Genomic DNA, 17,264 nt, shown 5'->3' with positions numbered 1-17,264 from the left:
GATCATTTTCACCTTTAAAATTTGACTATAGGAAGTCAGCGTTACTAGTCCTACATTTATAGCCCATCCCACCTTGTCTAGTAAGCAGTTAAGTCAACCATATTGCTGTAGCTCTACAGTCACAGGTAGGCCAGACTGTGTTCTCTAAACGGCATTCGTGAACCATATGTTAGCAAAATACAGTGGATGCTGGAGATCTGAAATTTTTTTAAAAAGTGCTGTAAAAACTCAACGTGTTTAGCAGCATCTGTGGCCTCATTTGGACTTGAAACATGCACATTTTCATGCACAGAGAATCAAGATGTCACTTTACAAAAAAAAAAAGTGTGTAACACAGACATCAACCAAATGGCATAATGTGGAGGGAGCTGAATGATTGGCTATTTGCCAATCATTCCAACTGATGTGAAAAAGGATAATATATTCTACTTCCACCGTGCCAAAAAATTCAAACAAACATGTAGCCTTACATTTTATTTGATGTAGTCTGCTCTCTAGTAGTCAGCTTATGAAACTGAAGGAACAATTTATTTTGTCGTTCAATGTGCTGTTCTTCCTCAGTCACAATCATGTACAACTTTTTCTTCAATCGTACAATTGTTTTCTCCTTCTCTTGTAAATTTTGGTTCAGCTGCTGAAGCTGTATCTGATGGGCAGGTGAAAATGCTCATAATAACATACAAGATGTCAATCACAAAAAAGTATAGCATGGTTTAATTTTAGACCCTCTCTGTGTAATGACTAAGCATAAGTTTCAATAATAAATCTGAATTGCAGTAAGTTTAATTGTTGAAACAAATACTGTGTCATAGATACATTGACTTCGCAATTAACTATTAATAAAAACAATAACTAAAAATTAGAGCACCAAATTTTAGTTAATTTGTCTACTTCAATGCAACTGAAAACTCAAAAAAGTGATTAATCAAGTAATTTCATTCAAAAATTGCTAAAAAGTGTTAATGTCCCAAATAAAAGAAAAGGTCCCAGTCATACTTCATCTTCTGTTTTAAATGGCTCAGAATGTCTGCTGCACTAATAACGTCAAAGGTTTATTGACAAATGCAGGTGCCCGTAGTAAATTATTTTGCACACAGCAAGGCACTCAAAAAGCAATGAGATGACCAGGTCAAAGCAAAGCAGGCTCTGGAGTGCAAACGTCTCTGCTGCCCTAAACAGGATGACATATTTTATACATGGCCTTACAAGGTATCACAAATCTTGATTGGCTTGGTCTTCCACAGATTCTTAGGAAAAATCTGGCACTTGTTCAGGAAAGGGGTGGCAGCGAAGGAGCACATGAAGTGGAACTCCATCCAAAGTGTTTCAACTTTTACTGCACTGTGTCCCCATAGCCAAGATAAAACACATCATGTCACCTAAATTTCCCCTGCTGGCAGTGTTAGCACTGCTGCCTCACAGCGCCAGGGACCTGGATTCGATTCCAGCCTCGGGCGGCTGTCTGTGTGGAGTTTGCACATTGTCCCAGTGTCTGCGTTGGTTTCCCCCAGGTGCTCTAGTTTCCTCCCACAGTCCAAAGATGTACAGGCTAGATGGTTTGGCCGTGCTAAATTGCCTGTAGTGTTCAGGGGTGTGTAGATTAGGTGGGTTATTGGCGGATGGGTTTGGGTGATTGCCCTGAGGGTCAGTGTGGATTTGTTCAGCTAAAGGGCCTGTTTCCACACTGTAGGGATTCTATGACAATCATGATGATGTGGACAGTCTCCAATGATGCCTTCAAAGGGAATTTTTAAAAAAACACCATCTCAGAAGTTAGGCAATGATCTACGCAACTTCTCCCCACTCTGGAGTCACAGGATGCACCACATCTCTCACAAAAGAAAAAAAAATTGGAACTTTCTTCTTGCAGCAAGTGAGTAGAGTGGAAGCAGCAGTTTGTCAACCACCTCCCTCTTTGTGGTTGGAAAGTGGTGACAAATTGGACCTTTACAGAAAATAAAGTTGAACTCTGACCAAATAAAAACCAAAAAGAACTGCAGACACTGTAAATCAGAAACAAAAATGGAAATTGCTGGAAGAGCTCAGGTCAGATGCTGCCAGACAGCTGAGCTTTTCTAGCAATTTCTATTTTTGCGTCTGAACTCTGACCATCCTATCCTGATAGGCGAAGGAAGTGTAAGGGAATCGGATGTCAGTGTTATTGATTTTTTTTAAAATTGCACTAATCATTGAAATAATTGTTAGAACATTCATGAATAACAGAAATCAAATTTATTACCCACAGTCTGAGACAAGAATGAATTTGAAGTCTTAAAACACTAGTTTCCATCAACTCTGTTACCTGCATATCTTGTTCATCACGCTGCAGGTGCTCAACTTGCTTTCGCAGGCGACAACACTTCATAAAATAGTCACCTTGCATCTCCTGAATTTTCAGTTTAGCAGCATATTGGAGTTGCTCTGCATTAGATGTACGCTGTTCTTTGGAAGACATTTTATTCTGCCATTGGCAAAGCTCATTCCTGTAATGGAAGAAAAAGAAATTCAGCTTAAAAACAGGTAAAAGCACAATAAAATGTGTAAAATTCTGTTTTATTGTACCAAGTAAAGAATATAATTGGGTATTCAACTTCCTTCACAAGCCTTCGTACGTCTTAATTAATCTCTAATCAAGGAAAAATTTTTTAAAAGTTTCATAATGCAAAGCTATATGCTTTCAAAGTTTTATAACAATAAGCCACTTGATATTATTCAATGGAGTATTGCTACAACTTCAATTTGAAAAAGAAAATCCATGTATAAATTCATTCCTTTCTCTCAAGAAGATGTAGCACCAGAAGGCATCAGAAGGCAAGATCTCTTCCTCCTTGATCTCAGAAAATGGAATATAGCCAATTTTGTCCCCAGCATTTCAATAAATAGATGGCGAGTTTTGAGAAGATTTGTAGCTCAGGTTGAGGTTCTGGATGTGAGTTTGCCCGCTGAGCTGGAAGGTTCGTTTTCAGACGTTTCGTCACCATACTAGGTAACATCATCAGTGAGCCTCCGACGAAGCGCTGGTGTTATGTCCCGCTTTCTATTTATCTGGTTAGGTTTCCCTGGGTTGGTGATGTCATTTCCTGTTCTTTTTCTCAGGGGATGGTAGATTGGCTCCAAATCAATGTGGTTGTTGATGGAGTTCCGGTTGGAATGCCATGCTTCTAGGAATGCTCGTGCGTGTCTCTGTTTGGCTTATCCTAGGATGGATGTGTTGTCCCAATCAAAGTGGTGTCCTTCCTCATCTGTATGTAAGGATACGAGTGATAGTGGGTCATGTCATTTTGTGGCGAGTTGATGTTCATGTATCCTGGTGGCTAGCTTCCTGCCAGTTTGTCCAATGTAGTGTTTGTCACAGTTCTTGCAAGGTATTTTGTAGATGATGTTCGTTTTATGTGCTGTCTGTATAGGGTCTTTTAAGTTCATTAGCTGCTGTTTTAGTGTGTTGGTGGGTTTGTGGGCTACCCTGATGCCAAGAGGTCCGAGTAGTCTGTCAGTCATTTCGGAAATGTCTTTGATGTAGGGGAGAGTGGTTATGGTTTCTGAGCCCGTTTTGTCTGTTTGTTTGGGTTTATTGCTGAGGAATCGGCGGATTATGTTCATAGGGTACCCATTCTTTTTGAATACGCTGTATAGGTGATTTTCCTCTGCGCTGCAGTGTGTAGTGGCTCGTTGGAATAATGTTCTAATGCAGCTTCGTTTGTGGGTGTTGGGATGGTTGCTCCTGTAGTTCAGTATTTGGTCCGTATGTGTTGTTTTCCCGTAGACGCTGGTTGAAGTTCCCCATTGACTGTTCGCTGTACTGTGACATCTAGGAATGGCAGTGTGTTGTTGTTTTCCTCCTCTTTTGTGAATGTTATGCCAGTAAGTGTATTATTGATGGTCTTGAAGGTTTCCTCTAATTTGTTTTGTTTAGTGATGACAAAAGGTGTCATCCACATAGCGGACCCAAAGTTTGGGTTGGATGATTGACAGAGCTCTTTGTTCGAGTCTCTGCATTACTGCCTCTGCTTTACTGGCATAACATCAAAGACATTTCCGAAATGACTGCCAGACTACTCGGACCTCTTGGCATCAGGGTAGCCCACAAACCCACCAACACACTAAAACAGCAGCTAATGAACTTAAAAGACTCTATACAGACAACAAATAAAACGAACGTCATCTACAAAATACCTTGCAAGAACTGTGACAAACACTACATTGGACAAACTGGCAGAAAGCTAGCCACCAGGATACATGAACATCAACTAGCCACAAAACAACATGACCCACTATCACTCGTATCCTTACATACAGATGAGGAAGGACACCACTTTGATTGGGACAACACATCCATCCTAGGACAAGCCAAACAGAGACACGCACGAGAATTCCTAGAAGGATGGCATTCCAACCGGAACTCCATCACCAGCCACATTGGCTCCAAATCAATCTACCATCCCCTGAGAAAAAGAACAGGAAATGACATCACCAAAGCAGGAAATGACATCACCAAAAAACCCAAGGAAACCTAACCAGATAAATAGAAAGCGGGACATAACACCAGCGCTTCATCGGAGGCTCACTGATGATGTTACCTAGTATGGTGACAAAACGTCTGAAAACTAACCTTCCAGCTCAGCGAGCAAACTCACATCCAGAATAAATAGTTAATATGTACACTCCTTCACTCCAACATTAGGATTTCAACATACCACAGAGGGGCACATATGATTAAAAAGTCATATGACTACCTGAATTGGATAAGTATCCAGAATCTCGACTATATTTTTCCTGAGCTTGGGCAGTGTTTTAGTAAAGTTTGGATTTATAGAATATTAATGTTGAGGTCATAAGTTAAACATGTGTTGACACATTAAAGCATGTTGATTTTTGTTTTGCCTTGAATTGTGCCCCCTCCCACAAAGAAGCTAGGCTGACACTTCCATGCAGTGACAAAGGTCTGCTGCACAGTTAAATACCACCAGGGACCATGAGAAGTTTAACTAAAGCCTTTACCTGCTTACATGAGCACATTAAAAGGAATCCATTGCAATATATTCAAGTGCAAGCAATTTTGTCCTGATCTTCTATTAGTTATCCCTCCACCAGAATCACTACAGCAGCTTGTCTAATTTTTGTTGCTAACACAGCTTTTCACAAAGCAAGTGCTGCGTTTCCTGCAATGACTACACTCAAAAAGTACTTCATTGTTGTAAAGCAGGTTGTGGCAGAGAGTTTGAAAAGCCAGTTGCTCAAAACACATTGTATAAAAAGGATTTGAGATACAAAATGTGGAGCGGGATGAACACAGCAGGCCAAGCAGCATCTCAGGAGCACAAAAGGTGACGTTTCAGGCCTAGAGCTCTCTGATGAAGGGTCTAGGCCCGAAATGTCAGCTTTTGTGCTCCTAAGATGCTGCTTGGCCTGCTGTGTTCATCCAGCTCCACACTTTATCTTGGATTCTACAGCATCTGCAGTTCCCATTATCACTGTATAAAGGATTTGAGTTCTTTTTAGAATACTATGTTTCTTTTTCACTGGGTGTAGATTCAGCCTGATAGAGATAATATAGCATGAGTGGGATAGACGAGAAGTATCTGCTTTGCTGTGTAGAGTGCAGTGATTACTATGCTGTATTCATCCAGCTCTATACCTTGTTACCTCAGATTCTCCAGCATCAGCAGTTCCTACTATCTCTAGTATAAATGAAAATCTTTTCTCCATGTAACAGGCGAATTTAATCCGTTATCATATGACAGGCTGAAGTGCGTTACAACATTTTGCTAAAACCTTCTGAATAATAACCAAGGACTATATTTTATTGTTTAGAAATCCAAAAGTTCTGATAGTAATCACTGCATTCTACAAAGCAAAACAAATACTTTTCCTCTATCCAACTCATGCTACATTATCTCTATCAGGCTGAATCTACACCCAGTGGAAAAGAAACATAGTATTCTAAAAAGAACTCATACCATTTTGAGACTATGTACAGAAGTGAGAAAATAAGCCCATTGATGACCTTATAAGAAAGCAATGCTAGCACCCTCAAAGCATCCAACTAGTTTTTAAAAGGAGTTGAATGTCCTGGCTTTGGGTTTCCACTTTCTCACAATCTGCTGGAGCTGTTGATGATCCTTAGTGTAAATTATACATTAAAATCTGTCCGAGCTCCGAATTGGGGTCCTCTTCTTATTAAAATGAGATTAGTGAAGTTTAATTTTTACTATTCCTTTGAAAATTTGCAAGTACATAGCATTGCTTAGAACTCTAAAAAGAGTAATTGGAAACCAGACTCAGTTACAATATTAATCAGTCAATAAGTTGGTTAGAAGTGTAGCAGTCAACCGACTACTACCGAAAAAATAAAGGGCTTGTTCCTTCTCGTAAGATCTAAGTATATTTAAACTTCTTTTTACTAGACTAAAAAAAAGGAACAAGTTTATGTCTATAATACATATGCTCTAATAATTAGGTATTAAACTGGAAAAGCAGCAGTAGTTTAGGTTCAACAGCGTTCTTAGCACTCTACAACTTGTAATCGAGCAGCTCCAAAAGGTCTCATACAAAAATGGCTGTCAATTGTAGTAATTCTCATTCTAATCCTCACCCAAAGTTTCAAAAAAAAAGTGTACCTACTAAACATTTACCAGTTAAAACTGATGTAGTATTTCAAAATGCCACATTTTCACAAAATTATGTTTATCCATTAATATCAAAGCAAGCATGAACTAGACAATCCACAACTCTGACTCCCTTTTTTCATTTGTCATGGCCTTAAGGAATTTCCTCCCTAGACATCTCCATTCCAATGTCCTCCTTCACAATGCTACTTAAAACTCACCTTTGTCCAATCTGGTGCTGTTCTTTACAAATGGTGTGATTAATATGGTTTTGTGTTAAATCTTATTTGTTTAGGCTCCTACAAAACAGCTTGAGACATTATACTCTGTTGTTAAGAAGGCTATAAGTTATTGTTTAACAAGCTAAAATGCGACATTCGGTCAAACTGAAAAGTATTTTTTTTTGGAGGGGGGGGTCACAGAAGGGTTGGGGGTTGTTCTGAGGAAGAGTCACCAGATCCAAAACGTTAACTCTGTTTTCTCCTCCACAGATGCTGCCAGACCCACTGAGCTTTTCCAGTAACTTTGTTTTTGTTGCTCGAGAATATGGTGATGAGCTGCCTTCTTGAACTGCTGCAGTCCAGATGGTTTAGGGTGATCCGTAATGTCTTCAGGGAGAGAATTCCAGGATTTTAACCCAGCATGATGAAAAGGCAATAAATTTCCAAGTGAGGATGGTGAACAGCTTGTCGGGGAACTTGCAGTGGTGTTCCTGGGCATCTGCTGCCCTTGTCCATCCAGATGGTAAAGTTCGTTGTTTGGAAGGTGCTAAGGATCTTTGGTGAATTTTTGCAGTGCATCTTGTAGATAATACATATTGCTGCTACTGGGATTGTTGGTGGAGGGAGTAGATGTTTGTGGATGCAGGCTGCTTTGACCTGATGTTATCAAGCTTCTTAAGTGTTGTCAGAGCTGTACCTATCCAACCAAGTTGGGAGTGTTCCATCATACTCCTGACTTGCACCTTGTAGATAGTGGACTGGCTATGGGGAGTCAGGAGGTAAGTTACTCTCTACAGTATTCCTTGCCTTTAACTTGTATTTGTAACCGCTATATTTATATGACCTGCCCAGGTGAGTTTCTGGTCAAAGGCAACTCCCAGGATATTGAAAGTGGGGATTCAGTGATGGTAACACTCCTCTATAGAATGTCAAGGGGCTGTAGTCAGATTGTCTTTTCATGAAGATGGTCATTGCCTGGCATTTGTGTGGCACAAATGTTACTTTCCATTTCTCGGCCCAGGTGGCAATCATGATTTAATGACACATCTACCACAGACCAACAAACATTACATTTATACAGTACTGTAACATTACATACAAATTAGAGCAGGTGACATTATTTATATTTGTGAATGCAGCAAAAAATAAAAAAATTGGATTTTAACTTTTTTTGGTTCGGTGAAACTGTCAATAAATAGCTTTACCTCAATTCCCTATTGGACTGAATAAGATCACAGATCAAAGTTTGTCGTCGTTCTGCATCTTTCATTAAAGTGCTCACCATCTTGTTTATTTCCACAATTGACTGTTTATCCAGAAGAACCATACCTACCAAATTTTCAAAAAAAAATCTAGTGAGCATGCTTGCCAACAAAAAGTAATAAGTCAAGAGAACAATGGCTACTCACAATAATTAGACATTTGGAAATGTAAAACACGAGAACACTGGAGGTGGCTAAAGGTTCGCAATCTCAGGTACCGTAACAAATTGATCGCTATAATAAATCTTTATCTTACAATAATTAAAGTTATATCATTACTGTATTGTTCCAAAATGACAGTTAAAGCTCACCAGATCTCCACATTGCTTGCTATTATGTAAAATGGAGCAGTGTAATTCTTCCAAAGTGCTTGAAACAGAAGGGTGACAACAACACTTTTGTCTCAAGAGAAGGCTTCAGTAGCTCTTTCATTGCATTGCCTTTGCACTTGTCAAAACAGCAATGTTTCTGTCATCTTCCACCTGGACTAAGTTCCAGGCAACCGTGTCACCGTGGAAAGTGCTTCCCCAATTTCACTCCCAAGCAACATCATTTTAATCAGAAAATTAAACATTCTTGATTTTAAAAAAAATTACCCACCAGAAAAAAAATAGTTTGAGTATTGAATTTTTAATCACAGGGAATGTCAAATTAAATGTCACATCATGGTAATCATTTACAGCCTATAGCCCTGGCCAGCAGCAATTTGAAAAAAAAACCACAAGTCAAAGTATCTCCATCAATAGTCAGCCATAAGCAGGTCCACTGCTTTGACTCTTCATGCTGACACATGAACTGTCCCATGTGTCCCATGGCCCCAAAGTAACTATTTGGATTCCAGAGGATGTTCAGCCCAGCCATGCACTGTTCAGTTCTACTAGTATGTAAACAGCCTGGCACTCATGTAAACTTCTATCTATGGACAAATGGTACCAGTCCCTTGTGGATACTTTCAGAAGAGTAGAAGGTTATGGGAATAAACCTTGAACAAAAAAAAAACTGGAGTGCAGCCTGCTGTCTGAAATTGAGAGGTGGTTTGTAATGTACAGACAGACCAAGGTCTTTGTAAATTTTAACCAAACTCACACACTGGAGAAACAACACACCAGTTTTCCCACAGATAACACAACACATGAAACAGCAGTTACAAGTAATGATAACAACTTGATTGAAATAGGGGACAGTTGTTACGGGGTGTCTCCAACAAAAGATTATCATGTTCCACTTGTTAAGACAGAATCTCTAACTGAAACACGAATTTGACATCAAAGATATCAGTACACTAGCTCAGCCACTTGTTCACCTCTCCAGTTTTTAGTCGTTTGTGGATCTGCAAGCTGGACTGCTTTGAAGCCATGTTGCCGAAGGAGCTTGTTTAACCTGTCCCATTCAGATCGTTCATACTACAGAGGGAAGAGAAAGAACATTTTGTAAATAAAAAGTTTTCCAAGCAGGCAGAAAATTGAATAACTATGCTGGATTGCTTTTTATTTTAAGTGTGATACTGAAATAGTACACTTGTAGCTTTAATCAAAGTCTGTCTGCAGAGCAGCAAATAAAACACATACTTTAAATGTTACAAATATTGTGCTGTATTTCAGAAGAGATATTAAACTGGCCTTCTCAGGATGTAAAAAGATCCCAGGGCACAATTCAAGGCAAAACAAAAAAAAATATTTAGCCCTTCAGAAACAGCAGAAAGAGTGCATCTTCACAAAAGGGACTGAAGAGGCTCAAAAAGTCATATCACCACCTTCTCAATTTAGGAAAGGGAACAAATGTTGACCTTATACAGGGTTGCAGGGGAGCACAACAAACTTTACAGGAGTTCATACATTTTTAAGTATTGAGGAGTTGAAGCCTGAAAGGGGAGGCATGATCTATCGAATGGCTGGGGCAGGCTTGAACGATTGAATGGCCAACTCTTCCCTCTATTTCTTATGTTCACTTGAATTCTGGAGTTTAAGGCCTGGGCAGATGACAACATGTGGCAAGTGAGCTAATAAAATCAGAGATACACAAGACACTAGAGTTGAAGGCGCTTGGCATCTCAGAGTTGGAGAATTAGACAGCCACAGTAAGACAACAATGCAATATATCAAGACTAATTTTAAACACCCAGACATTGCTGGACCAGGAACCAAGTAGCTTGCTTAATCTCCAGCAAGCTTGAGTGAATAGGTGTTGGAATATGGACTCAAGTTTAGGAAGGGTGCAAGGTTGTAGGCCAATCATATGACTTTTGAAAAAGCCAAGACTGGAGGTAAGAAAAGCATGTATAAGCAGAACCAAAGCAAAGTCCGGTGATTTTACAGGACGTGGAAGTGAGCAGTCTTTGGATTGATTGCATTTGCTGCATCTTAGCATTTATTCAGCACAACAGGAGAATAAAATTTACGACAGTGTAAATTTTACATCAGCCAAAATTTTGTTGCATATACCCAAAAGCCCAGTAAGCTCACTAACCAACAAAATTAAATTACTTTTCCCCAAAAATTCCAACATTAACCTTTATCAGTCAAGTCTTCATCAATTGTTTTCGGCATTATTTACAAATAGCATAATGTTACACTATCACATGTTGAAATAAAGGTATTCTTTACCATCCATAGCAAAGACAATTCTAAATCTCTTTAAAAAGCATTTACCTGTTGCAAGTTATCTTTATCCGCCCCTGTAATAAGAAACAAAATGTCATGTACAGAGTGGAACTCAATCTTATCATCTTCCTTAAAAATGTAAACTTGCAATTAATTTTAGCCGAGATCATTTACAATATAGATCAGGAATCTATCAGCTGAACTGGTCTATAGATATTTTTGGTATTTGGGTCCAATATAGTCTATCGAGTCCTTTGGATTTAAAAAAAGATCTTCCTTTCATGCAAACAGACCTAAAACGAGAAATTTGTTTCAACCCCCTGGTGGGCTCAGACAGACCTGTTGACACACTGAGATCAGAGATAATGGGAACTGCAGATGCTGGAGAATCCAAGATAACAAAGTGGTGGGGGGGGGGGGGGGGGGTTGCTGGATGAACACAGCAGGCCAACTAGCATCTTAGGAGCACAAAAGCTGACGTTTCGGACCTAGACACTTCATCAGAAAAGGGGTTTGGCCCTTTGCTTTTCACTCTGTTCAGGCCAAGCAAAGTGCTTTTCCAAAGGGCCAGAACTTAGCATGTTGACAGGTCCCTTTGGTGACCAATTTCAAAAGAGCTTCTGCTTTCTATGTCTGGATGATGAATACTTGGACTAAAGGTTACATTTGTCTGGATGATCTATAGTGTTGGTTTTTAAATCATACAGTTTTTTTTATGTCAAAATGTATACTATTATGCATCTGCAGGCTACCACTTCCCAACTTGTACCATTAATAAAATATTCAATTTTGGGGAAAAGTACAATGCTCAAGCTTGCAATGGTGCAATATTGGTGTCCCTAACTGGTTGGCCTGGGGGGCCTGCATTCAATTTCCACCTGTTCCAAGTGTAATAGTATCTCTGAACAGGTTCATTACAGAATGCCTCACACTGTTGTTAACTGCTGAAAAATAAATCAATAGACAAAATTGTACCCCAACTTAAGTGTCCATAGGTGGAGCTCATTGCATCACTAGTGCCTTTACAACGTACGAGTTTTGTTCTTTCATCAGCCAACAAAACAGATGTTGGACAGGCAAACAAACAGCAAAGTCTTTTTGTTGTCCAGTTCTGGATAAGAAGAAAAAAAGTGAAAATAGCATAATATCACTTTTTGTGATCAAAGTAGCAACAATATATTGTATGTACATAGCATTGTGAATATTGAAATTTTTCTATTGTGCTTCGCAACAGTTATCATACAAATTTTGACATTGAACCATTATGTATAGGGTGATGTAAGGAACTCTAAAAAGGAGGCAGCAGAAGTAGAGGGGCTTAGGAAGAGATTTCAAGAGACCATAGCCTGCTCACTGATACTCAGTTCGGGTTCCATCGGAGCTACAGTTCCCAACCTCATTCAGCCTTAATTCAAATATAAACAAAAAGAGTTGAATTCCAGATATTAAAGGGAGAGTGTTTACCCTTGACACCATAGCTGCATTTGAAAAAATGTGGTAAAGATCTGTAGAAAATGGGAAGACGAATAATTCTCCACTCGTTGGAGTCATGCCTCGCACAAAGGGAAGACGGTTCTGATTGTTAAAGGTCAGTCGTCTCAGCATCAGAATAAGACATTTCTGCACAAGTCCCTCAGCATAGTGTTCTAGGCCAGAGGATGGTTAACCTGTGGAATTCTTGTCAAAGCGGGCTGTGGATACCAAATTATTGATTATATTTAAGACAGAATTAGATCGGCTCTTGATTATAAAAAGGGGAAAATCAAGGGTTACAGTGAGACAGCAAAAGGCAATAGGCATTGTTTAAAGCTTATGTCAAAGTCCTTATGGGCATGCCAAATTTCCTGAGCCTCCTGAGAAGAAAGAGGCATTGTTGTGCCTTCTTGACCATTGCACCTACATGTGAAGTCCAGAACAGGTTGTTGTTTATTGTCACCCCTAGGAACATGACGCTTTCCATTCCGTCAACTTCAGCTCCATTGATGTCAATGGGGAATGTTGTCCTCCTTTCTTTCTGAAAAGACTGATCAGTTCTTCAGTTTTGCTGATGTTGAGAGTGGTTGTTCTCATTGCACGTCACCAAGCCGTCTAACTCCTTTTTGTATTCTGACTCGTTAGGTATCTATATTACAACGGTGTTGTTGACAGCAATGCTGTAGATGGCAACACATTCATGTGCGAACAGGGAGTACAGTAGGGGGCTGAAGATGCATGCTTTGGTTTGGGGTGGCTCTAGTGTTGAGTGTTATTGTGGGGTGGTGCAGCTGTTTATCTTCACTGATTGCAGTCTGTGGGTGAGAAAGCAGAGGATCTAGTTACAGAGGGCAGAGCAGAGACCAATGCCTTGGACTTTTGAGATTAGTCTGGAAGGGATAATGATGTTGAAGGTGGAGCTGTAGTTGATAAGCAGGAGTCAACGATGTCCTTGTTGTCCAGATGTTCCAGGGATGAGTGCAGGGCCAGGGAAATTACGTTTCTGATGGACCTGCTATATCTGTAGGCAAATTGTAGGGGATCTAGGTAGGCTGGAAGATTAGAGTTGATGTGGGCTATGACCAGCCTCTCAATGATTTTGGAGGTCAGAGCCAATGCATGGCAGTTATTAAGGGACACTGCATGTGCTTTCTTCGATACTAGCATGATGTTGGCCGTCTTGAAAGAGGTGGGGACTTCGGCTTGTTGGAAGGAGAGGTTGAAGATACCAGTGAATAGCTCCGCCAGCTGGTCCATACAAAGTCTAAGAGCTTATCCAGGGACTCCATCTGGGCCTGTTGCTTTCCTTGTGTTATACACAGAACAGCACAGTACAGGCCCTTCAGTCCACGATGTTGTGCCAATGTATTATCCTACTAAGATCAATCTACCCTGCACACCCTACATTTTACTATCCACTATGTGCATTTCCAAGAGTCACTTAAAAGTCTCTAAATTACCTGACTCCACTACCATTGCTGGCAGCGCCTTCCACACACCCACCACTCTCTGTGTGAGGAACCTACCTCTGACATTTCCCCTATCCCTTCCTCCAATCACCTTAAAATTATGCCGCTTCATAATAGTCATTTCCACCCTGGGAAAAGTCTCTGACTATTCACTCTATCCATGCCACTCATCATCTTGTACACCTCTATCAAATCACCTCTCATTCTTCTTCGCTCCAATGAAGAAAAGCCCTAGCTCCTCATAAGACCTGCCTTCCAGTCCAGGCAGCATCCTGGTAAATCTCCCCTGCACCCTCTCTAAAGCTTCCACATCTTTCCTATAATGAGGCGATCAGAACTGAACACAATATTCTGACCAGAATTTTATAAAGCTGCAGCATAACCTCACGGTTCTTGAACTCAATTCCCCTGCCAATGAAAGCCAACACACCATATGCCTTCTGTACAACCCTATCAACTTGGGATCTATGGATATGGACCCCAAGATCCCGCTGTTCCTCTACATTTCGGAGAATCCTGCCATTAACCCTGTAATCTGCATTCAAATTCGACCTTCCAAAATGAATCACTTCATAGGTTTCTGGATTCTACCACTTCTTTGCCCAGCTCTGCATCCTGTCAATGTCCCATTGTAACTTAGAACTGCCCTCCATGCCGTACACAACTCCACTAACTTGCGTGTCATTGTCAAACGGACTAACCCACCCTCCATTGCCTCACCCAAGTCATTTATAAAGATTACAAACAGCAGAGGTCCCAGAACAGATCCCTGCAGAACACCACTGGTCACCGAGCTCCTGGTTGAATACTTTCCATCTACTGCCACCCTCTGTCTTCTATTGGACAGCCAGTTTTGTATACAGACAGCCAAATTTCCCTCGATCCCATACCTCCTTACTTTCTGAATGATCCTACCACTTGGGACCTTATCAAACACCTTGCTAAAATCCATATACGCCACATCCACTGCTCTTTCTTCAATGTGTTTTGTCACATCCTCAAAGAATTCAATAAGACTTGTGAGGCATGACCTGCCCCTCACAAAGCCATGCTGACTACTTCTAATCAAATTGTGCTTTTCCAAATATGCGTAAATACTCTCTCTCACAATCCTCTCCAATAATTTGCCAACCACAGAAGTAAGACTGACCAGTCTGTAATTTCTAGGATTATCCCTACTCCCTTTCTAGAACAAGGAATTGACATTTGGTTGACTCCCAGAAAGACCAATTCTATTGTCTGCAGCAGTGACAGAGGGACTGTCAATAATACTGACCAACCTAGTAATACCCTCATCTGATAAGTCAGTATACAAAAAATAGCTGTGTATCAGCAGCTGAAGGTATAGCAAAGCAATTGAGATCAGGATGTGCGCAAGATTAAATCAAACATGTACAGAGATTGTGTAAGGGCTAGATTAGAGTTCAAAAATTGTAGTACCATGCTCAGATTCAAAACAAATCAAAATTTTCAGAGGGTGTTTGCCACATCAGGAGGCAATGTAGGACAGTTAACAAAAGAATGGGATTGGTCTGAGTAACAAGACAGGCAGAGGTTTGGCTGAATTCAAGTTAAAGGAGAATGAAAGATAGACAGACAGCAGAACAGTGAAATAGTGTAAACGTGGCAAAGGTATCCATATGGATTTTAGCAGGAGATGGAACCAAGACAAAGGCAAGGGTTTGTCAATACTAAAAACTGAATTAGGCAGACTTGGTGATGGAGCAAATAGGTCATCTCAGACTCAAAACACGCAGAATGAGTACAGGGTATTAGGAAAGAAGCTGAAAAGCATGATCTCAAGGGTAGTAATCTCTGGGATTACTACCAATTCCACATGCTAGTGAGGCTAGGAATAGAAAGATAGGAAAGATGAATGCATGGCTGAGGGCGTGGTACAGGGGGCAAGGTTTCAGGTTCTTGGATCATTGGGGCCTCTTCTGGCGCAGGGATAACTTGTACAAGTAGGACGGGTTGCACCTAAACTGGAGATGAACCAATATCCTCACAGTGAGGTTTGCTGGTGCTGCTTGGGAGGGTTTAAACTAGAGTGGCAGAGGGGTGAGAACCAGAACACAAGATCAACAAGTAGAGAACTTAAGAGGAAGTTAGATGTCAGGACCTGTAATTCAGAGAGAAAGAACTGGCAGAGACAGGTAAATGATCATGACAGTACTAATAGGTTGAAGTGTGTTTATTTCAATGCAAGCAGTATTAACAAGTAGAGCATGGATCAGTACATGGGACAATGATGTTGTGGCATATACACAGACTTGGTTAAGAGATGAACAAGATCGCTCAATGTTCCAGGGTTTCGGTGTTTTCGACGAGTTAGAGAGAAAGGTAAGAAAAGGTGAAGGAGTTGCATTACTAATCAGGCAGAATATTACATCTGCACCCAGAGAAGACACACTGGAGGGCTCATCCACTGAGGCAACATGTGTAGACCTCAAAAATTAGATAGGTGCAATCACTGATTGAATTATACAAAATGGCCCCCCAGCATCCACCAAGACATTGAGGCATTAATATGTAAGCAGATAATGGAGATGCAATATTTACCAGAGTTGTCGTAGTAAGTGACTTTAATTTCTCCAATATTGACCAAGCCTATCTTAGAGCAAGAGGCTTAGATGAGACTGAATTTGTCTGTTTAATAAGTTTGCAGAGAACACTAAAATTTGATGTGTAGTGGACAGTGAAGAAGCTTACCTCAGAATAAAATGAGATCTTGATCAGATGGGCCAAGGAATGGCAGACAGAGTTTAATTTAGAAAAATCTGAGGTACTGTATTTTGGAAAGGCAAATCACAGCCTAAACATTTAATGGTGAGGTCCTGGGGAGTGATGCTGAACAAAAAGAGACCTGAGCTATCAGGAGAGTTTGAATAGACTGGGACTATTTTCCCTAGAGCATTGAAGGCTGAAGGATGGCCTTATTGAGGTTTATAAAAACATGAGGGGCATGGATAGGGTAAATAGACAAGGTATTTTCCCTAGGTGGGGAAGTTGAAAACTAGAGGGTACAGGTTTAAGATGAGGAGGGCAGGACTTAAAAGGGACTTACTTTTCATAGAGAGTAGTGCATGTGTGACATGAACTGCCAGAGGAAGTGGAAGATGCTGGTGCAATTAAAACATTTAAAAAGCATCTACATGGATATACAAATAGGAAGGGTTGAGGGGGATATGGGTCAAATGGGACTAGATTTAATTAGGATAGTTGGTCGGTCTGGGCAAATTAGATCAAATGGTCTGTTTCCACGCTGTATATCTCAATGACTGTTAGTGCATCCAAGGGGGTTTCTTGAAACACTATGGGGATAATCCAACTTGAGGACAGCCAGGTGACTGAACTTTCATTGGGAGGGCATTTTGGACTCCTTAAGTTTTAAGGCAGCAATGAATAAGCCAGGACTTTGTGGCAAGTTACCAAATTGGAGGAGGGCAAATTACATCAGTATTAGGCAGGAGTTAGGGAGTGTTAATTGCGAGGAACTGTTATCAGACAAGTGCACATTTGACATGCGGGGATGGCTTAAAGATCTGCTAATGAGAGTTCAGGGCTGGCCTGCTCCAGTAAGGAATAAGGATAAGGATGGCAAGGTAAGGGACCCTTGGACAACAAGGGAGTT

At 40.5% G+C, this 17,264-nt stretch overlaps 1 protein-coding gene across 7 annotated transcripts in view; it reads right to left on the bottom strand.

Moving 5' to 3' along the window:
- cep70 (centrosomal protein 70) overlaps nucleotides 1–17,264 on the bottom strand; it is a 44,734-nt gene that overhangs the window by 20,692 nt on the left and 6,778 nt on the right. For 5 of the 7 annotated variants that reach the window (XM_059647384.1, XM_059647383.1, XM_059647387.1 and 2 more), the window contains exons 2-7: nucleotides 11,664–11,799; nucleotides 10,737–10,762; nucleotides 9,392–9,491; nucleotides 8,032–8,155; nucleotides 2,303–2,483; nucleotides 471–646 (exon numbers count right to left, since the gene is read on the bottom strand). In XM_059647384.1, coding sequence (XP_059503367.1) covers nucleotides 471–646; nucleotides 2,303–2,483; nucleotides 8,032–8,155; nucleotides 9,392–9,491; nucleotides 10,737–10,762; nucleotides 11,664–11,694 — 638 coding nt within the window. In that variant the 5' untranslated portion in view covers nucleotides 11,695–11,799. The remainder of the gene's footprint in view (nucleotides 1–470; nucleotides 647–2,302; nucleotides 2,484–8,031; nucleotides 8,156–9,391; nucleotides 9,492–10,736; nucleotides 10,763–11,663; nucleotides 11,800–17,264) is intronic. The other 2 variants (XM_059647385.1, XM_059647386.1) reach the window with 2 other exon arrangements.

The sequence above is a fragment of the Stegostoma tigrinum genome, chromosome 7 (assembly GCF_030684315.1).
Source record: "Stegostoma tigrinum isolate sSteTig4 chromosome 7, sSteTig4.hap1, whole genome shotgun sequence".
Taxonomy (NCBI): Eukaryota; Metazoa; Chordata; class Chondrichthyes; order Orectolobiformes; family Stegostomatidae; genus Stegostoma; species Stegostoma tigrinum.
Note: the sequence above shows the minus strand (reverse complement) of the source record. Positions and strands in the feature narration are given on the sequence as shown.